Source organism: Triturus cristatus, chromosome 3_2, assembly GCF_964204655.1.
Source record: "Triturus cristatus chromosome 3_2, aTriCri1.1, whole genome shotgun sequence".
NCBI lineage: Eukaryota > Metazoa > Chordata > Amphibia > Caudata > Salamandridae > Triturus > Triturus cristatus.
Genome location: NC_140584.1, coordinates 414,677,744 through 414,705,124, shown reverse-complemented (window position 1 = coordinate 414,705,124; position 27,381 = coordinate 414,677,744). Strand labels below are relative to the sequence as shown.

At 49.0% G+C, this 27,381-nt stretch overlaps 1 protein-coding gene across 1 annotated transcript in view; it reads right to left on the bottom strand.

Annotated features, from left to right (window-relative positions):
• Positions 1-27,381, bottom strand: part of KIAA0319L (KIAA0319 like) — a 941,156-nt gene that overhangs the window by 342,643 nt on the left and 571,132 nt on the right. The window contains exons 6-7 of the mRNA XM_085647985.1: positions 19,317-19,414; positions 18,560-18,647 (exon numbers count right to left, since the gene is read on the bottom strand). Of these exons, the coding sequence (XP_085504111.1) occupies positions 18,560-18,647; positions 19,317-19,414 (186 nt within the window). The remainder of the gene's footprint in view (positions 1-18,559; positions 18,648-19,316; positions 19,415-27,381) is intronic.

Genomic DNA, 27,381 nt, shown 5'->3' with positions numbered 1-27,381 from the left:
TTGACAGTTGTTAAGTATTTGTTCTCTCATGATCAAATTATACAATCCTGTATAGTCCTTAACCTTACTTCCCAATAGCCAGCCTTCCAGAGCCTTAGTGGCACAATCTACAAAGTCAGTCCAGTCCTGAGTCTGTGTCTTCTGGGTATCCCTGAACAACAACCTGTATTGTTCAGTGGTTAGGCCAAACCCATCAATCAGAGCACTCTTCAGGACAGTGTAATTATCTGCATCCTCATCACTAACTGTGAGGAGCTTGTCTCTTCCTTTCTCAGAGAAGGAGAGCCACAAGATAGCTGCCCACTGACTTTGGGGTACCTGCTGTACTTTGCAAGCTCTCTCCAAAGCAGTTATCCATTTGTGGATGTCATCCCCACACTTGTAGGGAGGGACAATCTTGCTCAGGTTTCTATTATCATAGTGCCTGTCTCTATCTCTAGGAATGTTGCTGCCACCAGTGGGTTCTAACCCACTTAACTTTTAATGTGAGAAGTTGGCCTGATGTATGATGTCACTAGTTATAGTGTACACCTTATATCAGTCCAAATACCCTTATGGTGATTGGTTGTAAAGTCAACCTTATAGACCAGCTATCCTAGTGGTAGCATGGACAAGAGCAGTCTTAGGCTAAACTCTGAATGGCATGTGAAGCCAGCTGTGATACCATCTATAATCCCTTGAATACCAAATGAAAGGACACCACAACAGATATATATATAAAATAAAGTGTATTTATTCTAAGCAAACCCTCAGCACTCTTTATGAGTTTAGAGGTAAGTACAACACAGTCTTATTAATGCATACAGTAAGTCACACAGGTAAGTAATACAGTTAGGCCCTAGGGGCCACGCAAACCATATACTAAATAAGTGGTATAAGAACCACTGTCACGGAAATAGAATAGGCCTAGGCCTAGGGAATCGCTGGGGCTACACTACACTAGCGTTAGTTAGGGAGTGGGAGGCCCACGGGATTCGTGTGCAGAGTGGAAACACTCACGCGTAATGCGTAAAAGTCAATAGCAATGTTACAGTTTAGAAATAGATAGATTTAGGACACTTCCGGAGTAGCTAGGAAGTTGAGACTTGAAAACTAGACACTAGGATAGTCACTATCCTGATGAGCACCGGAGTACCCAAGTTACCTAGCCCACAGGCTGCGGGTGCATAGGGGTGAAGATGCGTCGTTTTCGTCGTCGACTCCTATGGATGCCTGAAGAAAGATGCTGACAGGCAGTCAGGGGAGAGTGTCCGGTGGATCCCAAGCCTGGGATCAAGAAGAGAAGAAACCTGCAAGCAGAGGGGACAGAGTCAAGGTCACTAGCCAGTGACCACGTGGAACCAGGAAGGAACCAGGCGATGTCGTGAAGAGTTGCAGGGGAAGGTGAAGCTTGTCGCTGGAGCCAGGAGGACCAGGAAGCGTCGAGGACGACCAGGACCAGGAGGCGAGCTGTCCCACGAAGGCTCTTGCTGTCGGCGGCGTCGAAGTTGGACTAGGACTCACCAAGCCTTGGCAAGCGGAACCCACGAAGAACAAGGGACTTGCTTCTGGTGCAGACCAGGAAGGTCTGGGGTGCTTCTTCTTTGCAGAGAAGCGGGAGCCAGTCTGGAGGAGCCAAACCAGCGCAGAAGATTTTAGGGAGCGTCGTCACAAAGGCCACTAGCCAGCGGGCAAGCAACCGGACAGACGCGGCAAGCAGGAAAATGCTGAAGGGCCCCACGCAGGACTCGTGGAGTGTGGGGGGCTGGTCTTCGGTGCAGATGGTGCTTGGGGTTGGGGCTTCTCAATCCCCGGTGCACAACTTCGAGGGTACCTCAGAAGCTGCGCTGTAAGTTACTAGCCACTTTTCCCAGGTAGCCGGTCCCACGTCGCTCGTCGCCTCCACGGATCTCAGCTCTGCTGCAGATGTGGATGAGGGTCGGAGAAGTCTGGAAATCAAGGCTCTGGTCGGGCTCTGCAGTCGGTTCCTCGTCGAACGTTTCACAAAGCAAAGGGTAGTCACTTGATGGTGCCTGTTTGCACAGGGTAGCCACTCCTTGGCTACAAGGGAGATTCTTCATGTGAGAAGTTGGCCTGATGTATGATGTCACTAGTTATAGTGTACACCTTATATCAGTCCAAATACCCTTATGGTGATTGGTTGTAAAGTCAACCTTATAGACCAGCTATCCTAGTGGTAGCATGGACAAGAGCAGTCTTAGGCTAAACTCTGAATGGCATGTGAAGCCAGCTGTGATACCATATATAATCCCTTGAATACCAAATGAAAGGACACCACAACAGATATATATATAAAATAAAGTGTATTTATTCTAAGCAAACCCTCAGCACTCTTTATGAGTTTAGAGGTAAGTACAACACAGTCTTATTAATGCATACAGTAAGTCACACAGGTAAGTAATACAGTTAGGCCCTAGGGGCCACGCAAACCATATACTAAATAAGTGGTATAAGAACCACTGTCACGGAAATAGAATAGGCCTAGGCCTAGGGAATCGCTGGGGCTACACTACACTAGCGTTAGTTAGGGAGTGGGAGGCCCACGGGATTCGTGTGCAGAGTGGAAACACTCACGCGTAATGCGTAAAAGTCAATAGCAATGTTACAGTTTAGAAATAGATAGATTTAGGACACTTCCGGAGTAGCTAGGAAGTTGAGACTTGAAAACTAGACACTAGGATAGTCACTATCCTGATGAGCACCGGAGTACCCAAGTTACCTAGCCCACAGGCTGCGGGTGCATAGGGGTGAAGATGCGTCGTTTTCGTCGTCGACTCCTATGGATGCCTGAAGAAAGATGCTGACAGGCAGTCAGGGGAGAGTGTCCGGTGGATCCCAAGCCTGGGATCAAGAAGAGAAGAAACCTGCAAGCAGAGGGGACAGAGTCAAGGTCACTAGCCAGTGACCACGTGGAACCAGGAAGGAACCAGGCGATGTCGTGAAGAGTTGCAGGGGAAGGTGAAGCTTGTCGCTGCAGCCAGGAGGACCAGGAAGCGTCGAGGACGACCAGGACCAGGAGGCGAGCTGTCCCACGAAGGCTCTTGCTGTCGGCGGCGTCGAAGTTGGACTGGGACTCACCAAGCCTTGGCAAGCGGAACCCACGAAGAACAAGGGACTTGCTTCTGGTGCAGACCAGGAAGGTCTGGGGTGCTTCTTCTTTGCAGAGAAGCGGGAGCCAGTCTGGAGGAGCCAAACCAGCGCAGAAGATTTCAGGGAGCGTCGTCACAAAGGCCACTAGCCAGCGGGCAAGCAACCGGACAGACGCGGCAAGCAGGAAAATGCTGAAGGGCCCCACGCAGGACTCGTGGAGTGTGGGGGGCTGGTCTTCGGTGCAGATGGTGCTTGGGGTTGGGGCTTCTCAATCCCCGGTGCACAACTTCGAGGGTACCTCAGAAGCTGCGCTGTAAGTTACTAGCCACTTTTCCCAGGTAGCCGGTCCCACGTCGCTCGTCGCCTCCACGGATCTCAGCTCTGCTGCAGATGTGGATGAGGGTCGGAGAAGTCTGGAAATCAAGGCTCTGGTCGGGCTCTGCAGTCGGTTCCTCGTCGAACGTTTCACAAAGCAAAGGGTAGTCACTTGATGGTGCCTGTTTGCACAGGGTAGCCACTCCTTGGCTACAAGGGAGATTCTTCAGTCTTCTTCTTTCGTCGAATGTCGAAGGTCCAGAGTTTCTGTTCAGTTTTGCAGGTTCAGGATAATCCAAAGTCTTGAGGCCCAACTCCCACTCTTATACTAATCTGGGGGGCTGGGGCTACCTGCTAGGTCACGCCTTATGGGTGGGACCTGGGAGGGGGTGGTTACACCCACTTCCCTTTGTCCAGTTTCGCGCCAGAGCTGGGGCTGGAGTGCCCCAGCACCGGTTTGAACTGGACTATGCAAGGAACACCTTGTGTGCCCCAGGCATGTCTCATTCCTTTCAGCCCACCCTGCCCCAATACACTAAAGGCTGTCTGGAGAGGTGCTAGCACCTCCCCAAGCAGGAAACCTATTGTCCAAGCCTCCCTGGCTGGGATCACTCCCAGCTGCAGGAGGTCAGACTTGTGTCGTGGCAGCAGCATCCATTTTGTGATGCTGAGGCTTTGGTCAGAGGTTACACAGCAAAGTATGATTTTAACATGTCTCTCCCTCTAGAAGGGAGGAATAATATCCTCATCACCAGAAATGGTATGGGGGTATTATTCCAAAGTGTTAGACACCTTACACGACATGTTTTGATACAGCCCAACCATAGTTACCATAACCGTTTAAGATTATAAGGCACTTTAAGAGTATATGGTAGGCTATATCATAGAACAGCTATAAGGACATGGTTCCGAAAGCTGCAGACAGGCTCAGCTCATGCTAGAGCACCATCTCACATGTTACCAAGCACTCTGCCTCCAGGATTGTTAAGGCCTGCCATAGGAGTGACTGATAGGTACACATGTGTCTATATATAGGGTAGGTATAGGAATACTACACCTAAGCAAGGGGTGATTACACGACCTTGCCCCAGCTGAGTGATCAGCCAGTTGTGTCTGATTGGAAGGCCAGACCAGGGGTGGCATAATACATGCTGCAGCCCCTGGGAGGCCTAGGGTACACCTATGCCCTGGGTACCTAGGGTACACTGTACAGGGTCCAATAAGGTGATCCTTACCAATTGGGAATGTACCTAGGGTACATGGAATCCATTTTAAAGAGAGAGCAGACAGCCTGAGACCCTGAATGGCAGGATCTCAGGCCAACTAAGTCGAAAAACCAGCTAGACACTAGGCAAAAAGTTGGGGGTAACCATAGTCAGATATCCACCTTCCTACACAACCCCCCCCCAAACGAAAGGAGATAAGGCTGGCCTTTACAAGGTAAGCCTCTATTGCCTGAGTGGCCATATAAGGAAGAACCAGCACTGGCATGGTTACCCCCTGTCTCGTGGTCCACTAAGCAATCCCTCATCCTAGAGATATCATAGGGTCTCCACCATAGGGAATCTCTACCTTTGGTGTGTCTTTGCAAAGAAAAAGGCTGGTGTTGAGATGGAGTACTGAAGTGAGTGTCCTCAAAGTGAGGCCTCAGCTTCCTCCAATCATCCTCCACCATGGATGCCTTTCTTTCTCTAACTGAGTTGCACTGTGCTCTCAGGGTCAGCCTCTGGCTACCTAAAGCTGGAGGCTGGGTCCCTTTTGTGGGCTTACTGGAGGGACAGGTCAGGTTTGGGGCCCTAAGGTCCCAGGTTTGCCTGTGCCCAACAGAATCCCTCTGGGGGAGGTCCCTAACTACCTGTGAAGGGGATCCCTCAGGAATGTTTTTACCCATCACCTGGCTAGGGCAACTAACCAGGCAATCCTCATTCTTTTGAAGGGGGGGTTCTTGTGGACAGGGGCCCTCTTGGGGTCCACTGGCCTCCCTGGCCTCTGCAGCCCTGGGCTGACTGAGGCAGGGTAGAGAGAGGCAGGCTACCTGCACCAGACTGGGTCCCACCTTGGAAGGGGCCACTGACATCAGAGGCTCTGCCAGGCCAGGCCTGGCTACCTCTGGGGCAGTTCCTTCACAAGGGGTGAGGTCAGATCCCTGAGGAGGCTGACCTTTTCCTAATGTCTGGGGGGAGGGAGACTTTTCTTCCTCCCCACTACTCTCTGTCTGTGTGGAGTGATCCATTGTTTCAGGCTTCACTACACCTATATCAGTCTGAGTGTGGGCTGAGACCATTACAGCCTTGCCAACCTTTTCGGGAAGGCACTCAGTTTGGGTTTGAGCTGTGACTGTCACAGCTCTGTCAGTCCCTACAGGGAAGTCTGTCTGTGCCTGGGCTGTGGCTACCACTGCCCTTCCAACCTTTTCAGGGAGGAAAGCTACTTGGACAGGGATTGTGACTGGCACAACCCCACTACCCTTTTTGGAAAGGCCTACCATTTTGGAATGGGTGTCTTGTTCAACTCCAGCCCAAGCTGAGAGTTCTAAGTCATTCCCCAGCAAGCAGTCCACAGGCAAGGTTGGAGACACTGCCACCCTTTTAGGGCCAGTGACACCTCCCCAGCTGAGACATACCTCTGCCATGGGATGACTGTTCTGTTTGCCATCAATGTTAGTTACCTGGTATGAGAAACCAGGCAAAAGCTGCTCAGAGGGAACTAGCCTATGGGCCACCATAGTGATGCTAGCTCCAGTGTCTCTGTAGGCCTCAGCTTTTCTACCATTGATGTAGGGTTCCTGTCTGTACCTACCCAAAGTGTTGGGACAGGCAGTGAAGTTGGCAAACCCCATGCCACCATCACAGACAAGAGTAGCTGCTGCAGGGGAATTGGCTAAGCCAGGATCCCCCTGTGTTCCCCAAGAAAACCCAACCAAATTTTTGGGGGCACTCCCACCACCTGGGGGATTACTGCTGACAGTAATAGGTGGTGTGACAGGAGTAGTTGGAGGAACAGTTTTGTTTTTAGCCTGTGGACAACTGCTGTCAGTTTTCCAATGCCCAGGTGTTTTACACACATGGCAGTAAGGCTTTTTAACTGTGGAAGAGGAGGGAGCTTGGGACCCACCACCCTGTGTGGAGTTTTGGGGCCCTGAGGTAGATTTCTCTTTTGCTTTATCCCCACCCTTCTCTTGAGGCTTGGTGGTATCTTTCTTTTGGTCACCACCCTGATTTTTAGGCCTAATCCTGGTCCTGACCCATTTATCTGCCCTCTTTCCCAATTCTTGGGGAGAGGTCAAATCTGAGTCTACCAGGTGTTGATGGAGGAGCTGGTTCTGACAATTACTAAGGATCTGCTCCCTCATAATCAAGTTGTACAATCCTGTATAGTCCTGCACCTTGCTGCCAGTTAACCAACCTTCCAAAGCCTTAGTGGCACAATCCACAAAATCAGACCAGTCCTGTGTCTGTGTCTTCTGGGTGTCTCTGAACAACAACCTATATTGCTCAGTGGTTAAGCCAAACCCATCTATCAGAGCACTCTTCAGGACTTTGTAATTATTTGCATCCTCATCACTGACTGTGAGGAGCTTGTCTCTACCTTTATCAGAAAAGGAGAGCCACAAGATAGCTGCCCACTGACTTTGGGGTACCTGCTGTACTTTGCAGGCCCTCTCCAAAGCAGTCATCCATTTGTGGATGTCATCCCCATTCTGATATGGGGGGACTATCTTGCTTAGGTTTCTATGGTCATAAGACCTATCCCTATCTCTAGGAATGTTGCTGCCACCAGTGGGTTCTGACCCACACAATTTTTGCTCTCTAGCCAGAGCAAGCTTCTCTTTGGCAAGGGCAATTTCTTCCCTCTGAATCCTCAGATTAGCTTCCCTCATTCTGGCTTTATGCTCCTTTCTCTCAGGTGAACTCATTCCCCTGTGAGAGGAAGCATTAGAGATGCTAGAAACATGGGAGTGGATGGATTCCCTTGAAGGGGATCTGTCCCTCCTGCTTCTCTGTGAATGCCTACTTGTGGGTCTGTATGGGGGGACCCCATGCAAACTCCCATGTAAACTTAAGTTAGCCTGGCTGAGTCTTCCTACTTGGCCCTGGCTGTCTACCTCTTCCTCTGAAGTCCCATCTGACTCATCTGTGGTGGGTAGACCCCTATCTACAGCTATGGCACCATCCCTGGCAGCTCTTTCAGCATCATAGGCCTCCAGAAGCTCCACTAGCTGTCTAAGGGTAGGGTTTGCACCCTGTTTTATTCCTCTGGAGGTACACAAGTGTCTCATCTCCTGGAATGTGAATGCATCATACCTAGAGGGAACCTGTCTAGGATTCTCCTCTCCTGAGGGAGCATCAGTGTGATCTCCATCCAGGGGCATGATTCTAGTGAGGGTGTGGTGTGTGCACCTACCTACACTAGTTGTTTCTACTAAACCTCTCTAGTAGTTGTAGTCAGGGTGTGTTACTCCCTTCAACCTACAACCACTAAGTCCAGTAGGACTTAAGTATACTAGACTATGTTATATGTACCTAGACAATATCTGTGTGATCTTCCAATTTAGTATCTCAAGATTATAATGGTATTACAACAGCAAGCTCAGATCCCAACCGCTGCTCACCAATGTGAGAAGTTGGCCTGATGTATGATGTCACTAGTTATAGTGTACACCTTATATCAGTCCAAATACCCTTATGGTGATTGGTTGTAAAGTCAACCTTATAGACCAGCTATCCTAGTGGTAGCATGGACAAGAGCAGTCTTAGGCTAAACTCTGAATGGCATGTGAAGCCAGCTGTGATACCATATATAATCCCTTGAATACCAAATGAAAGGACACCACAACAGATATATATATAAAATAAAGTGTATTTATTCTAAGCAAACCCTCAGCACTCTTTATGAGTTTAGAGGTAAGTACAACACAGTCTTATTAATGCATACAGTAAGTCACACAGGTAAGTAATACAGTTAGGCCCTAGGGGCCACGCAAACCATATACTAAATAAGTGGTATAAGAACCACTGTCACGGAAATAGAATAGGCCTAGGCCTAGGGAATCGCTGGGGCTACACTACACTAGCGTTAGTTAGGGAGTGGGAGGCCCACGGGATTCGTGTGCAGAGTGGAAACACTCACGCGTAATGCGTAAAAGTCAATAGCAATGTTACAGTTTAGAAATAGATAGATTTAGGACACTTCCGGAGTAGCTAGGAAGTTGAGACTTGAAAACTAGACACTAGGATAGTCACTATCCTGATGAGCACCGGAGTACCCAAGTTACCTAGCCCACAGGCTGCGGGTGCATAGGGGTGAAGATGCGTCGTTTTCGTCGTCGACTCCTATGGATGCCTGAAGAAAGATGCTGACAGGCAGTCAGGGGAGAGTGTCCGGTGGATCCCAAGCCTGGGATCAAGAAGAGAAGAAACCTGCAAGCAGAGGGGACAGAGTCAAGGTCACTAGCCAGTGACCACGTGGAACCAGGAAGGAACCAGGCGATGTCGTGAAGAGTTGCAGGGGAAGGTGAAGCTTGTCGCTGCAGCCAGGAGGACCAGGAAGCGTCGAGGACGACCAGGACCAGGAGGCGAGCTGTCCCACGAAGGCTCTTGCTGTCGGCGGCGTCGAAGTTGGACTGGGACTCACCAAGCCTTGGCAAGCGGAACCCACGAAGAACAAGGGACTTGCTTCTGGTGCAGACCAGGAAGGTCTGGGGTGCTTCTTCTTTGCAGAGAAGCGGGAGCCAGTCTGGAGGAGCCAAACCAGCGCAGAAGATTTCAGGGAGCGTCGTCACAAAGGCCACTAGCCAGCGGGCAAGCAACCGGACAGACGCGGCAAGCAGGAAAATGCTGAAGGGCCCCACGCAGGACTCGTGGAGTGTGGGGGGCTGGTCTTCGGTGCAGATGGTGCTTGGGGTTGGGGCTTCTCAATCCCCGGTGCACAACTTCGAGGGTACCTCAGAAGCTGCGCTGTAAGTTACTAGCCACTTTTCCCAGGTAGCCGGTCCCACGTCGCTCGTCGCCTCCACGGATCTCAGCTCTGCTGCAGATGTGGATGAGGGTCGGAGAAGTCTGGAAATCAAGGCTCTGGTCGGGCTCTGCAGTCGGTTCCTCGTCGAACGTTTCACAAAGCAAAGGGTAGTCACTTGATGGTGCCTGTTTGCACAGGGTAGCCACTCCTTGGCTACAAGGGAGATTCTTCAGTCTTCTTCTTTCGTCGAATGTCGAAGGTCCAGAGTTTCTGTTCAGTTTTGCAGGTTCAGGATAATCCAAAGTCTTGAGGCCCAACTCCCACTCTTATACTAATCTGGGGGGCTGGGGCTACCTGCTAGGTCACGCCTTATGGGTGGGACCTGGGAGGGGGTGGTTACACCCACTTCCCTTTGTCCAGTTTCGCGCCAGAGCTGGGGCTGGAGTGCCCCAGCACCGGTTTGAACTGGACTATGCAAGGAACACCTTGTGTGCCCCAGGCATGTCTCATTCCTTTCAGCCCACCCTGCCCCAATACACTAAAGGCTGTCTGGAGAGGTGCTAGCACCTCCCCAAGCAGGAAACCTATTGTCCAAGCCTCCCTGGCTGGGATCACTCCCAGCTGCAGGAGGTCAGACTTGTGTCGTGGCAGCAGCATCCATTTTGTGATGCTGAGGCTTTGGTCAGAGGTTACACAGCAAAGTATGATTTTAACATGTCTCTCCCTCTAGAAGGGAGGAATAATATCCTCATCACCAGAAATGGTATGGGGGTATTATTCCAAAGTGTTAGACACCTTACACGACATGTTTTGATACAGCCCAACCATAGTTACCATAACCGTTTAAGATTATAAGGCACTTTAAGAGTATATGGTAGGCTATATCATAGAACAGCTATAAGGACATGGTTCCGAAAGCTGCAGACAGGCTCAGCTCATGCTAGAGCACCATCTCACATGTTACCAAGCACTCTGCCTCCAGGATTGTTAAGGCCTGCCATAGGAGTGACTGATAGGTACACATGTGTCTATATATAGGGTAGGTATAGGAATACTACACCTAAGCAAGGGGTGATTACACGACCTTGCCCCAGCTGAGTGATCAGCCAGTTGGGTCTGATTGGAAGGCCAGACCAGGGGTGGCATAATACATGCTGCAGCCCCTGGGAGGCCTAGGGTACACCTATGCCCTGGGTACCTAGGGTACACTGTACAGGGTCCAATAAGGTGATCCTTACCAATTGGGAATGTACCTAGGGTACATGGAATCCATTTTAAAGAGAGAGCAGACAGCCTGAGACCCTGAATGGCAGGATCTCAGGCCAACTAAGTCGAAAAACCAGCTAGACACTAGGCAAAAAGTTGGGGGTAACCATAGTCAGATATCCACCTTCCTACACTTCAGTCTTCTTCTTTCGTCGAATGTCGAAGGTCCAGAGTTTCTGTTCAGTTTTGCAGGTTCAGGATAATCTAAAGTCTTGAGGCCCAACTCCCACTCTTATACTAATCTGGGGGGCTGGGATACCTGCTAGGTCACGCCTTATGGGTGGGACCTGGGAGGGGGTGGTTACACCCACTTCCCTTTGTCCAGTTTCGCGCCAGAGCTGGGGCTGGAGTGCCCCAGCGCCGGTTTGAACTGGACTATGCAAGGAACACCTTGTGTGCCCCAGGCATGTCTCATTCCTTTCAGCCCACCCTGCCCCAATACACTAAAGGCTGTCTGGGGAGGTGCTAGCACCTCCCCAAGCAGGAAACCTATTGTCCAGGCCTCCCTGGCTGGGATCCCTCCCAGCAGCAGGAGGTCAGACTTGTGTCGTGGCAGCAGCATCCATTTTGTGATGCTGAGGCTTTGGTCAGAGGCTAACAGTTGAAGTATGATTTTAACATGTCTTTCCCTCTAGAAGGGGGGAATAATATTCTCATGTCCAGAAATGGCATGGGGGTATTATTCCCGAGTGTTAGACACCTTACACGACATGCTTTGATAAAGCCAAACCATAGTTACCATAACCGTCTAAGATTATAAGGCACTTTAAGAGTATATGGTAGGCTATATCATAGAACAGCTATAAGGACATGGTTCCGAAAGCTGCAGACAGGCTCAGCTCATGCTAGAGCACCATCTCACATGTTACCAAGCACTCTGCCTCCAGGATTGTCAAGGCCTGCCATAGGAGTGACTGATAGGTACACATGTGTCTATATGTAAGTTAGGTATAGGAATACTACACCTAAGCAAGGGGTGATTACACGACCTTGCCCCAGCTGAGTGATCAGCCAGTTGTGTCAAAATGGAAGGCCAGGCCAGGGGTGGCACAATACATGCTGCAGCCCCTGGTAGGCCTAGGGTACACCTATGCCCTGGGTACCTAGGGTACACTGTACAGGGGCCAATAAGGTGATCCTATCCAAATGGGTTATGCACCTAAAGTACATAGTAGTAATTTAGAGAGAGAACAGCAGGGCTGTGGGTCTGATTAGCAGGCCCACAGCCACATCTAAGTCGTAAACCAGTAAAGCAAAAGCAAAAAGTGGGGGTGAACATAGAAAGCAGACCCTACTCTCCTACAGCCATTAAATACACATAGCGAATATGCTACTTACCAGTATGCATCTGTTCTTGGCATGTAGGGCTGCTGACATTCATATCTGTGCATAGATCGCCGCCTAGTGTTGGGTCCGGATGATTGCACATTGTTGTCCTGGAAGAGTCTTCGAAGTATCACTAGATAGGTGGCTCCTCCCCTGGACTACAGTGCGCATGGGCATCCTCTCCATCCTCAGATTGTTTTTCGCCATTGTGGCAGTGATGGAGTAGATACAGTAAGTGATGACCATGCTATACAGTAATTCTGAGTGCTGCAGCTGCTACAGGCGCCGGGGAGGAGGGTGGGCGATATGAATGTCAGCAGCCCTACATGCCAAGAACAGATGCATACTGGTAAGTAGCATATTCGGTTCGAGGCATGTGGGCTGCTGAATTCATATCTGTGCATAGAATATATAGCAGTCCCTCGATTAGCGGCGGCTGCCCGTGCCAGCTGCAGCAGTCTGAAAAAGAGTCTTGAGAACAGCCTGTCCTACAGCTCCCTGCTGTTTTGAGTGTACATCTACACAGTAGTGTTTGGTAAATGTATGTATAGTGGACCATGTGGTTGCTCTACATATTGCTTCTAACAGAATGTTTCCCAGGAAAGCCATGGACGCCCCTAACTTTCGTGTTGAGTGGGCTCTCGGAGGAATAGTTAACGTGCGTTTAGCTTTTTCATAACAAATTTGAATACATTTAACTATCCATCTGGCTATCCCTGCTTTGGAAATGGCGTTGCCCTTATGTTGTGGAGAAAAGGCAACGAATAGTTGTTTTGTTTTCCTAAAATCCTTGGTCCTGTGTATATAGTACATGAGGGCTCTCTTTACGTCTAGTGTATGGAGCATTCTCTCTGCGACAGTTTCCGGATTTTGAAAGAAAACAGGCAGTTCAATAGTTTGATTTATATGGAACTGTGATATTACTTTAGGCATGAAGGTGGGGTTGGTACGTAGTACAACTCTGTTTGCATGAACCTGTATGAATGGCTCTTGAATGGTTAGTGCCTGGAGTTCACTAACTCGTCTCAGCGAAGTGATTGCCACCAGGAAGGCTACTTTCCAGGTGAGGAATTGAATCTCACATGAACGTAGAGGTTCAAAAGGTGGACCCATCAATCTGGTGAGGACCACATTTAGGTTCCACACCGGCGCCGGTGGGTGCCGTGGAGGAATCACTCGTTTAAGTCCCTCCAAGAATGCTTTGATGGCAGGCACTCTGAATAATGAGAGGTGTTGCCTGTTTTGAAGATAGGCTGCTATTGCGGTGAGATGTATGCGTATGGAACTGTATGCTAGATTGCAGTGGTATAAGTGTAGCAGGTAACAGATGATATTCTGAGTAGATGCATCTAGTGGGTTGATGTCATTGTGTTGACAGTAGATGACAAACCTTTTCCATTTCGCCGCATAGCAAGCTCTGGTGGTGGGTCTCCAGGCCTCTTTGATGATGTTCATACATTCTGGAGGCAGGTTTAAGTATCCAAACTCTAAGACTTCAGAAGCCAGATCGCCAGGTGCAGCTGTTGCGGATCTGGGTGCTGAATTGCGCCATGGTTCTGCGTTAAAAGTTTGGGCGTTAGTCGCAGCGTTTGATGTGGCACCACGGAAAGTTCTAGAAACGTGGTGTACCATGGTTGGCGTGCCCACGTTGGAGCAACCAGGATGAGTGTCATTGAGTGTTGCCTCAGTTTGCGTGCCACTAGTGGTTTTAATGGCGCTGGGGGAAAAGCGTACGCAAATCTGCCTGACCAGTTCATCCATATCGCATTGCCCTGCGACTGTGGATGTGGGAACCTGGCGGCAAAGCTTTGGCATTTTGCGTTTTCCCTTGTGGCGAATAGGTCTATTTCTGGATGACCCCACTTTCGGAAGAACGGTTGGAGTACTGATGGATGCAGCTCCCACTCGTGCATTTGGTGGCTGTGTCTGCTGAGCAGATCTGCCATCTGGTTGTCCTTGCCCGGGAGGTGTTCCGCCATGAGGAACATGTTCCTTTGAATGGCCCACTTCCACATGCTCTGAGCCAGATGAGACAACTGCGGAGAGTGTGTTCCTCCCTGCTTCTGAATGTAGTACATGGCAGTCATGTTGTCCGTCCGGATCAACACGACTTTGTTGCACAAGTGTACTTTAAACGCCTTCATGGCTAGGAAGATTGCCATCAGTTCCAGAATGTTGATGTGCATCTTTTTCTGCTGTGTAGTCCATAGTCCCTGCACTGTATAATTGAGTACATGAGCTCCCTATCCCTGGAGAGACGCGTCCGCCGTCAGTATTATTTGTGGAACAGGCTCTTGGAATGGTCGGCCCTTGCAAAGGTTTTGTGGATTCCACCAATGCAGAGAGTTGTATGCCCGACCGCTCACCAACACTAGGATCTTTTAACTGTCCTTGAGCCTGATTCCATTGACGTGCTAAGAACTCTTGAAGCGGGCGCATATGTAGTCTCGCGTGCGGGACTATGAAGATGCAGGAGGCCATCATGCCTATCAACTGCATGAACACTCGCGCTGGAAGGGAGTGTTGAGGTCTGAACTTTGCTATAAGCAGTTGTATGCTGTTGATTCTCACTAAGGTTGGCTGAGCTTTGGCTGCCAGAGTGTCTATGGTCGCGCCTAGGTACTGTTGTACGTGGGCTGGTTGAAGGTGTGATTTGGGATAATTTAGTGAGAATCCCAGACTGTGAAGAAGGTGAATGGTGTGGGACATGTGGCTGGCGCATTGCTGGGCTGACTTTGCCTGAACAAGCCAGTCGTCCAGGTAAGGGAAGACGTGAATATGTCGTCTTCGCAAGTGAGCAGCCACCGTCGCTAGGCACTTGGTAAAGACCCTGGGAGCTGTTGTTACTCCGAAAGGGAGTACCTTGAACTGATAATGTTGATTTTGAATAGTGAACCTGAGATATTTTCTGTGGGATGGGTGTATGGGAATGTGGAAATACGCATCATTTAAATCTAGTGTTGCTAGGAAGTCTCCCTGACTGAGTAACGGCAGGACCTGCTGGAGGGTGATCATATGAAAATGTTCCGACAGAATGTACATGTTGATAGCTCTTAGGTCCAGTATAGGCCTGAGAGAGCCGTCCTTTTTGGGGATTAAGAAGTACAGAGAGTACACCCCTAAACCGTGCTGTTGGATAGGCACGGGCTCTATGGCTCCTTTTTGCAGCATACTCAGTACTTCCTGCTGCAATAATGTCAAGTGCTCTACGGACATATGACGTCGTCTTGGTGGTATGTTGGGTGGAATGGATGTTAATTCTAGACAATAACCGTACTGGACAATGTCTAAGACCCACCGGTCTGTGGTGATGGAACTCCAGACTGGCAAGAACTGTTGTAATCTCCCCCCGACCGGTGTTATATGGACGGGGGGCAGTGACAAGATGTCACTGTTTGTTATTGGCAGAGGATCTGGTATTGTTGTTTCCTTTGCCTCTGCCCTTGGTGCTGGAGCCACGGTATCCACCCCTATTGTTTTTATTATAAGGACTTTGGGACCCTCCTTTATTGTACTGCTGCTGGGAGCCCTGACCTCTAGCTGCTCCTGAACTTCTGGGGCGATGAAAGGAGCCACCACAAAACTGCTGGGATTGTAGAGCCCCCATAGATTTAGCAGTCTCAGTGTCTTTTTTAATCTTTGAGTGTGGTGTCAACTTCAGGGCCAAATAAGAAGTTTGGGTTGACTGGCTGATGGAAGATATTTGTTTGAATGTCTGGTTTAAAGCCCGATATTTTTAACCATGCATGTCTCCGTAACATCACACTAGTGTTGATGGCCCTGGCTGCTGTGTCTGCTGCATCCAGTGCGCATTTGATGGACGCATTGGTAATGAGTTGTCCCTCTCTAATGAGGAGCTCCGCCCCCTCCTTGTACTCATCTGGTAGGTGTTGTATTAGGGGTTCCAGGGTATCGTAGTGGGACCTGTTGTACCTGGCTAGAAGTGCCTGGGTGTTGGCAATGCGCCAGATGTTTGATGCTTGAGCTGCCACCCGTTTCCCAGAGTTTTCGAACACCTTGGACTCTTTGTCCGGAGGCGGAGCATCACCAGTAGTTTGAGAGTTTGCTCTTTTGCGGGCGTTAGATACAACCAGGGAGTCCAATGGCAATTGACCCTTAATGTACATAGGGTCTCCTGGGGCTGGTCTATACTTTTTCTCAATCCTGGGGATTAACACTCGTGTTCTTGTTGGCTCCTTAAAGATGTCCTTAGCATGTTTAAGAACGCCTTTTAGCATTGGTAGTGTCTTAACCGTTTTTTCTGATGTGGAGAACGTGTCCACTAAGAAATCCTCTTCAACAGAGTCTGAATGAAGTTCAACCCCGTGATTGGCAGCCGCCCGTTCAATGAGGGCGTTAAAAGCAGCAGTGTCCTCAGCAGGGGATGGTTTTATGTTGTAGATAGGGGTGTCAGGAGCATTGTGGATGTCACCTGGGTCATTTGGGTCTCCCCATCATTGATCCTGGTCCTGTGGTTCATCCTGGTCATGATGTAGAGGATAAGTGGTATCCTCATAATAGGTGTCACCTGCATCCGTCTCCGAAGGTGTTGGAGAAAAATCAAGTGTGTGGTGGGTATAAGTTTGATAAGGTTCCACAGGCAGTGGAGTGGTGCCGGAATCCATTTTCTTCTTGAGCGGGATTTTATAGGACTCCAAAGTGTTCACCGGGACAATTTTTCTCTTCCGAAACACCAGTTTACCGGTTTCGAGGTCGATGACCCGCTCCTGTGAGTCGTCGACAGGTGGATCTGCAGGTGCAGGTTTTGCGGGTGCGAAGCCCTTCCGGAGTGCGAACATTTTAGGTGTCCCCGACGGCGGCAATCCAAAAGTGATCGGCGCCGGCATCGATGTAGCCTTCGCGACCTTCTTCGGCTCGGGGCCCTGTTTCGGGTCGGGTGTGTCCCGTTCCCTGATGCGCGCCAGGGACTCAGACACCTGCTTCACCAGGGATGGCGATGGTGCACTGGAACCGACGTGCTCTTCGGGGACCGGCTTGGAGGCCGTCCCAGGTCCCTTTCCCGACTTAGGCTTTTCGATTCGAATTTTCGGGTCGACGCCCTGTGGAGTGGGGATCCTCGCACCGTCGGCACCCTTTGCAGTCGATGCACGATCGGTCATCTTGGCTGTAGGCGTTTGCGCCCCAACTTTGGTTGTTAAAGGCATCTGCGGCTTCGGTGGACCGAGGGCCTTTTTGTGTTTCTCGGCGCCGAAAACCCTGTGTGTTTCCTCGGAACCGACAGTGCCTTTAGGCTGTTCGGTTCCGATGTCCTTCTTTTGTGTTTGCGGATGTGAAGGATTGGAAGCCTTCGATCCGACGAGGACGAGTTGCACTTTTAGTTTCGGTTTCACCTGTGCAGCTTTCAGTTTCGATTTTGAGGGATCGTCTCGAGAGGTTTTACAAAGTTCCGGCTCGTTGGAAATGTTCGAAGCCGAGCCCGGAGGCGGGGCTGTAGAACGCAGTGATTGATCTTGGGTGAGGCCCGCAGGCGACCCCGCGACCCGAGCCATATGGACATTCTGTCCCTGGGCCTCCGTATCGACGGATTGGCCTAGCTCCTCGCCTGAGCTATCTTCTTCGGCCCCAAGGGCCCCATTGTCGTCTCCTACCTCGTCGACGACTTCTTCGTCCTGGAATATCCCCTCGTCTTCGGCTTCATAGTTGGAGTCAGGTTCCGAAGCAGAATCAGATTCCACTTCCTCGACGCTCTCGACATCTTCATCCTCGGTCCCGAATATGTTTACCGGGGTAGGCGCCGATTTGTTGGCCTCCAAGCGAGCTGCACGTCGATTCCGAAGTGTCTTCTTTGACCGGAATCGGGCGCAGGCCATACACTTGGATTCATCGTGATCCGGTGACAGACATTTGTTACACACCGGGTGGACGTCGATGTGGGGATATTTGGCGTGACATGTTCGATCGAAGTTCGGTCCGAACTCAATCCGATGAGGTGAAAGAAGAAAGTTATCGATACCGAACGCGAACGATACCGACGAAGTCTAAATACAGTTTTCCTAACTTGAGCTAAGATAAGCACATCCGAACCCAATGGCGGAAAAAAACAATCTGAGGATGGAGAGGATGCCCATGCGCACTGTAGTCCAGGGGAGGAGCCACCTATCTCGTGATACTTCGAAGACTCTTCCAGGACAACAATGTGCAATCATCCGGACCCAACACTAGGCAGCGATCTATGCACAGATATGAATTCAGCAGCACACATGCCTCGAACTTATGACTTCCAAGACACAATAAAGGGACAGTTAGTGAGTCGCGTAGTAAAAGACAGCAAACAGTCTGAGCAATAAAAGAGATTGATACAGAACAAGCGAGAGAGATTAACAGTGAGATAGTGAGATATGGTTCACAGACAAAGAGAAGCAAACAGGCCAACAGGTATCCTCCACGTCATATAAAATACATTCTTTGATCCCAATAGGGCATATCGTAAATTTAGACTAAATGCACACACGGTCTTTGCAGTGGTGACCAAGTGCCCACTAACATTACATTTAAAACACTTACTGCTACCTTCCTACCAAAGATGTGTCCATTATAACCTGGAATTCAAAGCATCTAAGAGATAAAGATTTATTGCACATACCTGGATTTACTGTCACATTCACATATCCTTCCCCATGAGCGTTCTCTCCTTCGACTATTACTTTGAACTCGTACAGACCCAGTGTAAGCTTGGAAGAAGAGAGGGGACAGGTTAGTTGACATTCAGGCAGTGACTAGCTGTCAGATATATTCAGGAAGAAGAGGCCATCTCAGCTAACTGCACAAGACACCCGCTGCCACCTCCGAGCTGAGAGATCTACTTTGGCTCTCACCCTACACAGACGTAGTCAGTCTTAGGGCCTGATTTAGAGTTTGGTGGAGGGGTGCTCCATCACAAACATGACGGGTATTCCATCCACCTTATTACAAGTGCCATAGGATATAAGGATCTTGTAATAGGACGGATGAGATATCTGTCACGTTTGTGAAAGACTAAACCATCCACCAAACTCTTAAGCCCTTAGTTCCTAGTCTCACTGTAGTTTGCAGCACTTTTTACTTAGAACATTAAATAAATAGCACGGAGAAGTTAATGTACATTATGTAGACAGCTACACTTTTCTGTATTTTCTAAGAGTCATAAAGATGTGCAATTTGTAGCTGCTGTTTTCGCATGTTGAAAAGGTAACCTTTACCACTGCAGATTTCCCAGTGGGTGGGATATTTGAAGGGAAAACTGCCATTTAGCAAACCTCTTTAAGACATCTAAAGTCACTTCTGTCCGTCACATGTAGTTGCTGCAAGAAAGATGTGCAAGCAAGGTATGACAATGATGTGCTTTGAAGCGCAACACTCACCTTTGAGAGTTTGAGGACCTGTGAATGCTTCCCCTCCATCTCACCGCTGTAGTCTTTGGGGTGCGTTATGAGCCGCCAGTCATAGGTGTAAACTGTCCCTAAAAAGGAAGGAGACTGATAAATTACATTACAAGACCTTGCATATTTCAGACATGAAGCCTTCTCATAGTTTCATAGAAGCAAAAGAAAGTGATGCTCATTGGTTTATTTTGGTGACCAAAATTCATTCAGCTTTAAAACCTGCAAAATAACGAGGCGCTTACTGACTGCTGAAAGTGAACTAGAACTAGATAGTATGTGCATAGGCAGAAACTTCATTCGGGTGAATGGTTATATTTTGGATAAGAGACCATGTGTGTATGTGTTTTTTAAAAACTATTTTGTATTGATTTTAAGCAATAAAAACCAGAAACAGACAAGCAGTGAATGGCTCCACTCAAAGAAGAGACAGTACATTTGGAAAAATAACAGTATACACTGGCTGAGCGTAAACACCAGATGCATACAACAGCTAGGGACAAGAGTACATCGAAGCCAAATCATCAAGCCAATTATAAAGTAAATAATACAGTTATACAAGCTTGGCTACCATAATCACATTACCTCGGTACAAAGAGTATACAGATCACCCCTCCCTGTCAGAGCCCTCTGACGAAACAGAGACCTACTCAACTGCAAATTTATTAAGAAGATACCCCCACAACATAATCGCATCCGATGCACCCTGATCGGTACGGGTAGTATGCCTATGCATTTCCTAAGCCACCTGCCACTCAAGGAGATCTCGCTGACACGAGGACATCAATGGTACCTGGGTGCCCATCCATTCATTGGCTACTCGCCTGTTGGCCAATAACAGAGCAAATTGGGCCGCTTAAAGGGAATCTTGTGCCCCCTGGTTTTCACCACCACCCCCCAAGAGGCAGGCCAACGAGGTCTGAGGAATTTCAATATCCGTCATTTCCACTATTTTAGGCACCATCTCCCTCCAGTACCCCTGAATCACAGCACATGCTCAGGCCAGATGTAGAAGGTTGGCCTCCCAAACTCCCTGCATCGTGCACATCTCGCCTCCCTCGTCAGGTCCATCCTGTTCAAATGCCTAGGGGTCACGTAAGTGCGATGCAGGAAATTAAAATGAAGCAGTTTAAACCTATGGTTGCAGGATACCCTCCTTACCAACCTAACATGCGTGCCCAGTCAGCATCCTCAATGGGCTCCCTAAGCTCACAATCCGAGGCCCCATGGGAAGCATATGGGGCACTCGCCATGGTGCACCGGATCGCTTTGTAAAATAAGGAGAGGAGATGCTTCCCCACTCCCCAAAGAAGCAGGTCTCCCAACATCAGGGGGGAGTTGAGGAGCCGCAGGGAAACCAGCGCACACCTCCCACGCAACACTTCCCAACTTGGCATAATAGAGGAAGAGGCCCGGTCCCACCTCAAAGGTCCTCCTGGAATGTAAGGAAGGCCTCTCCGGGGTACAGGTCCCCCGCCTCCTGGCAACCGCCTGCCCTCCTGAGATCTATGGGCATGTCCCTTTCAATTGCCCTAAATGGAGCAAGGTCCTAGAGACGGGGCTCGCTGTCGAAGGGGGTCCTGTGTAGCAAATTCACCACTATTTCCTCCCATATCACCCCAGTCTGCAGCACCACACACGGGATCGCATGAGCAGACCATCCTCGGTATGAGCCACCATATACCAAAGTACCTAAAAGCCCTCCGTTTCCCAGTGGAGGCAGAGCTCTGGCAACGGACTGAGGGCAGCCCGCTCAGACGGCCAAGTGAAAACAAAAGTGATTTCCTGAGATTAACCCTAAGGCCTGAAACCCTACCAAATATATCGAGAAGCCCCAGTATTGGCACCACCCGGCAGGGGGGCGTACCTACACCAGCGGGTCATCCGCATAGAGAGCGATAACATGCAGTGCCCCACCGCCCCACTTGAATGCCCCATGGCTCCAATTCTTTTCACAGGAGAAGCACCAGTGGGGAAAGGGGGCAAACATGCCTGGTGCCCCTCCCAACCACCCACCCCTCAGAGAGGTCACCTCCAATCTTAGCGCAGACGGAGGATCTGGTGTACAAAAGCTGCACCCAGCCACAAAAGACCAAGATCAAGGAAGACGAGGGCCAATTCACGTCCGTCAGCCACGGTTTCATGTAGGACGTGAGTGAGTCTCCGAAGATTAAAAGTGGGACTACAAGCCGGCATAAAGCTGCATTGGTCTTTATACAGCAAAGCGCAGATCACACACCCCAAACGCAATAACAATTTATAGTATTTTGACATCTGTGTTGAGCATCCTGAGGGGTCTGTATAACGAAGGCTTCAGTAGAAGGCAGACACTGCCCTACCTCATTGTGTGCGGAAGTATCCCATTTGCCCGTGCCTCCAGGAGAGCCTCCGGCAATTTGTCGCTGCGCGTGACAGAGTTGTTCAGGCAGAATTCCACAGGGAATCCATCCCCACCTGCGCCTTGGATCTGTTGAGGGCTTAAATGGCTGCCCCCAATTCCTCTAAGGAGATCTCACTCTCCAAGTCCTGCACAAGATCTGGATCCAAAATAGGAAACGCCACACCAGTCAAGAAAGCTAGAATCAGCCCCAGGGGACCCACCTCTCCTGCATGATACACCCTCTTGAGGTGTTCCAAGACGACTTCCAGAATGTACAGACGACTAATCACCAATTTACCGCTGGGGACGCGAACATGAAGGACAGGAGGGACCTCCTGTTCCTGCCACAAGATCCATGCCAAATGTTTACCAGATTTGTCCCCCTCCCTGTGAAGATGCTGACGTTATGCCCTTACCCAAGGATCCCAGGCCGACTGCACCTCTTGCTCAGCTGAAAGCACCTCCACCCCCACCCTCGCGAGAACACCTCTTAGCCCTGGAGATCCACCAAACAAAACACTCCTCCAATTCGCTCTTGTACCCATACTGTATGGGTACGAGAGCGAATTAAAAAAAAAAAAAAGTAGGAGTGTTTTATGAGGTGCGGTGAGTGAATGAGTTGATTGTTTGGGAGCAAGAGGGGAGGTGACATTTGGTTCAGGATTACGGGGGAACATTTGAGGTGAGCGTGGGGTATTTGTATGAGTATTGTGGGGAGAAGGAGATTGAATGTGGTATAGGGGTGTGGTCGGCATGTGGGTCATAAACGGGTTTGGTTTGAGTTAGCGCAGGAGGAGTGTGGGGAGTGAGAGTTGAAGAGTTGCATGTCAGGCGGATTAAGCAACATACTAAGGCATGTGTGAATGAATTAGAAGCCACATTAAGATCTCGTTTACACAAGAAAATGGGGAGATGCCAAACTATGGGTTTTGGGGAAGCATCGGGTGGGAAATAGAACAAGTTGGGAAATGGTTGAGAATTTCGGCAGTTTTAGGTCTTAAAGCGCTATATCAGGAAGTATGTTATATCGTATGGAACATTTTTTAATAAATGCACAATTACCTGTGGAACAGTGATTATGTTTGAAGTTAAACATTAATAGTTCTGTTTTACTTGTCATTGTAGTGACCCCTGACGAAGGGCACCAGCGGCCCGAAATGCATTGGGTTTATAAATAAACAGCACTGCCTAAGACGAATTTGCACTTTTCGTGTTTTTTTTGCAAGAGGTTCGGATGGCCCAGCTTAAACACTAGAAACTATGAAAATTGGCAAAACTACTCCGCGTGTGGAGGAAAAAGGTTGAAATTAAGATGAACTAAGATGTTTAATATATGGATTACTATGGATTACAAGGTGAAAATTGGAATGATTAGATGACAGCCCAGCAGGCCATTTAAGCTGTGCGTTTGGACAGGGGAGATGGTGCCCCCGAGTTGTGAATGTTATTGACCCAGATGCTGTTTGGGCATGGCATCAGCCAAGCTGCATGCATTCAGCTTCAAGCTGGTTAAACAATTAGAAAAGCAGAAGGAGTCGGTGTGCATCCCTCTCTTTGAAAAGTCAATTGTGATATTGTAACATGAAGTGGACTCCTGGTGAGAGGGACTGAGCTTTAAAGCAGGATCAGCGGACAAGACAGGACATCCTACCTTTGCTGGTCCCGGAATCATTCGTTCCAGTAAAAGAGTGCCTTCTAAGACCCGTGATGAAATATTCCTCCAATCACTCAAAGCTCTTGCACTGGTTTCAGTGGACACCCTGGGCCCAACACACAAGAACCCGCCAATCTATCATAAACCGCCGTAGTCCCCGTGGAGCATGTCACCAATCAATCACAGCGTTAAACCAGGCAGTGCCTTTCATTTAAACAGGAGCTGAGCCTCTTGTAGGACGGCACGGATCACACAGCTAGAATAAAAGCTGCGATCACCAAGAACACTACCGCCGCTCACTGCACATGGACTGAGTTGGGTCATACGACCTCTGCATCAGACTCACAGGTAAGGGTGGGCGTAGTTCGCGAAGTAGCACTTCGCGAAGCTACGCACAGTGAAGTTCGCACTACGCGAGCTACGCGTAGCACTTCGCGAACTGCGAAGTAACATGTTCGCACTGTGCAAGATGTTGTTTTCAATGATTGCACAGTGCGGACAAGCAACCGGCACTGTGCAATCATTGAAAATGGCATCTTGCACAGTGCGAGCTGTAGTTTTCTGCTGCTCGAGTAGATTTTTACTCGAGCTGCAGCTTTCTCAACGCGAACTGGTAGTTTCTCATCGCGAGCGGTCGCGAGCATACGCGACCCCTCGCAATGAGAAACCTGACCTTCTCGCGTTGGGAATCTCGCCGGGAGGTTTATTTTCCATGCTCGCGATCGCGAACAAGGAAAAAGTCTCGCCAGGATGTCATTTCGCTTGCTCGCGGTCGCCAACTTGACGTTGAGGACCGCGAGCAAGCAAAAAATGACCGCAGCACTACGCAACACTACGCTACGCGTGTTCGCACTGTGCTACGTGCAGTTCGCATAGCGCGAAGTAGCGCGAACTTCGCAAACTACGCGAGCGTAGCGTAGTGCTTCGCCCAGGCCTACTCACAGGGCAGCGGTTTCAGAGGGAAAACTTCCTACTTACTTCTGCCCCACACTTCCCACTAAACCTCCCCTGGAGAGCCGATTATGCCATCGTGGTCCATATTACGATCGATCTCCGATATTAACTTGCTGGAAATGAACATTGTGCTTATAGTCTGAGGCACTGACATGGTGCCTACTGTACTTTACACACTGGCGGGGGTATATAGAACCAATCTGCATCACTACAGTCAGCCACACTGCTTTCTGCTGAGGAACAAATGATGTGCGCTCGTGATCTTGATGAAATCTACTTTGCTTGGGAGTCTTTAAGGAAACAAAAATTCCTGGAAGACACAGCTCTCTACATAGAGCAAAAAAAAGAACGAACACCCAAAAGTTGGGTAGAGCTACAGCCAAAAACAGCAACAGTCTTCCAGAGCCAACAATAAATCAATATTTGTGGAATGGTCAGCCTTAGCCGTGGGCGTAGACAAGGAAATCACAGGTGCCAGTGCTTAATTTTTTTAATAAATATAAAAAAGGAAGAGGGAGGAGGGGGTCCAAATTTTTTTCTTAGCAGTCTGCTGCTGGCGCCAACGAATGCTGGGTAGCTGATTGAATACCAAAGCTCTCTTCCACCTTAGTCATGTGTCTTCCACCAGCAGACACTGCCTGTCTTGACTCTTTAGCACAGTCTTGCTGTTCTTTTTCATCGCTGCTTTCTCACCTTGACCCAGTTTTCTTATTTGTCTATTACTTCCTTCCAAGCCTTTCCCTTGCTTGCTCTGGGATAAAAAATAAGTCCTGGTCACCACAAACAAGTGCCGGTGCCGTCCACCTCCAATCACCGGTACAAGGTAAACACTGAAATCTTGGCAAAGATCCCTAATCAATCTGTGAGTGATTGCTTTTGTGTTAGGCAGGTCGGGCTAGACTTCTGCTGTTGATGCTGATTTCAGAGCAGAGAGGTATTACAGCAGTCTCCACTGAATATTCTAAGCAAGTGTTTTGCTCTGGCTATAGTTGACAATGAGCTGTTTCAAGGAGTTATCAGGTTATTACGTCAGCGTCCAGGCAAACCTCTAGGAAATGTTTGCTAGTGCCTCTCTAATTCACAGTCACTTTAAGGCTGTGGTGAATTTCAGTATTTCAAAATGGAGTCCCATGAGATCCACCAGAAGGTAAAGCAAGAACAAAAACACTAACATCAAAAGCTTAATCAATACCCGATATGTATTGATTATAACGTTGCAAGCAAATTAAGATTTGACACTTCGGTGAAGAATAGAAAGAGAATAATAGACTATTGGTCATAACAGTTATAAATATTAACGAAAGATATTTGCCCCTTTCATAACTTTGAATAAATCAGTAATGGGATTGAATATGCTACTTACCAGTATGTATCTGTTCTTGGCATGTAGGGCCGCTGACATTCATATCTGTGCATAGATCGCCGCCTAGTGTTGGGTCCGGATGTTTGCACGTTGTTGTCCTGGAAGAGTCTTTGAAGTATTCTGAGATAGGTGACTCCTCCCCTGGACCACAGTGCGCATGGGCATCCTCTCCATCCTCAGATTGTTTTTCGCCATTGTGGCAGTGATGGAGTAGATACAGAAAGTGATGACCATGCTATACAGTAATTCTGAGAGCTGCAGCTGCTACAGGCGCTGGGGAGGAGGGTGGGCGATATGAATGTCAGCAGCCCTACATGCCAAGAACAGATGCATACTGGTAAGTAGCATATTCAGTTCGAGGCATGTGGGCTGCTGAATTCGTATCTGTGCATAGAATACATAGCAGTACCTCCTATTAGCGGCGACTACCAGTGCCAGCTGCAGCGGTCTGAAAAAGAGTTTTGAGAACAGCCTGTCCTACAGCTGCCTGCTGTTTTGATTGCACATCTACACAATAGTGTTTGGTAAATGTATGTGTAGTGGACCAGGTGGCTGCTCTACATATATCATGCAAAGGAATGTTTGCCAGGAAAGCCATGGAGGCCCCTAGCTTACGTGTTGAGTGGGCTCGTGGGGGAATCGTTAATGTGCGTTTAGCTTTTTGATAGCAAATTTGAATACATTTAACGATCCATCTGGCTATACCTGCTTTGGAGATGGCGTTACCTTTGTGGTGTGGGGCAAAGGCAACGAAAAGTTGTTTTGTTTTCCTAAAGACTTTAGTCCTGTCTATATAGTACATGAGGGCTCTCTTTACATCTAGTGTATGGAGTGCTCTTTCTGCGACAGTTTGTGGGTTTTGAAAGAAAACAGGCAGTTCAATGGTTTGATTCATGTGGAACTGCGATATCACCTTGGGCATGAATTTGGGGTTGGTACGTAGTACGACCCTGTTGGCGTGAACCTGTATGAATGGCTCTTGAACGGTTAGTGCCTGGAGTTCACTAACTCTCCTTAGAGAAGTGATCGCTACTAGGAAAGCTACTTTCCAGGTGAGGAATTGAATCTCGCATGAGTGTAGAGGTTCAAAGGGTGGACCCATCAAGCGTGTGAGGACCAAGTTGAGGTTCCACATAGGAGCTGGTGGGTGGCTTGGAGGAATTACTCGTTTGAGTCCTTCCAAGAATGCTTTGATGGCAGGCACTCTGAATAAAGAGAGGTGCTGCCTGTTCTGGAGATAGGCTGATATTGCGGTCAAATGGACACGTATTGAGGTGTATGCCAGATTGCATCGGTATAGGTGTAAGAGGTAACAAATTATGTTTTGGATGGATGCGTCTAGCGGGTTAATGTCATTGTTATTGCAATAAATGACGCACCTTTTCCATTTGGCTGCATAGCAAGCTCTGGTAGTGGGTCTTCTAGCTTCCTTAATGATGTCCATACAGTCAGGTGGCAGGTTTAGGTAGCCAAACTCTAGGACTTCAGGAGCCAGATTGCCAGGTTCAGCTGTTGCGGATCTGGGTGCTGAATCTCTCCATGGTTCTGCGTCAAATGCGCGGGTTTGATCGCAGCCTTTGATGCAGCACCACGGAAAGTTCGAGAAAGGTGGTGTACCATGGTTGGCGTGCCCATGTTGGAGCAACCAGGACGAGTGTTAGTGAGTGTTGTCTGAGTTTGTGTGCCACCAGCGGTA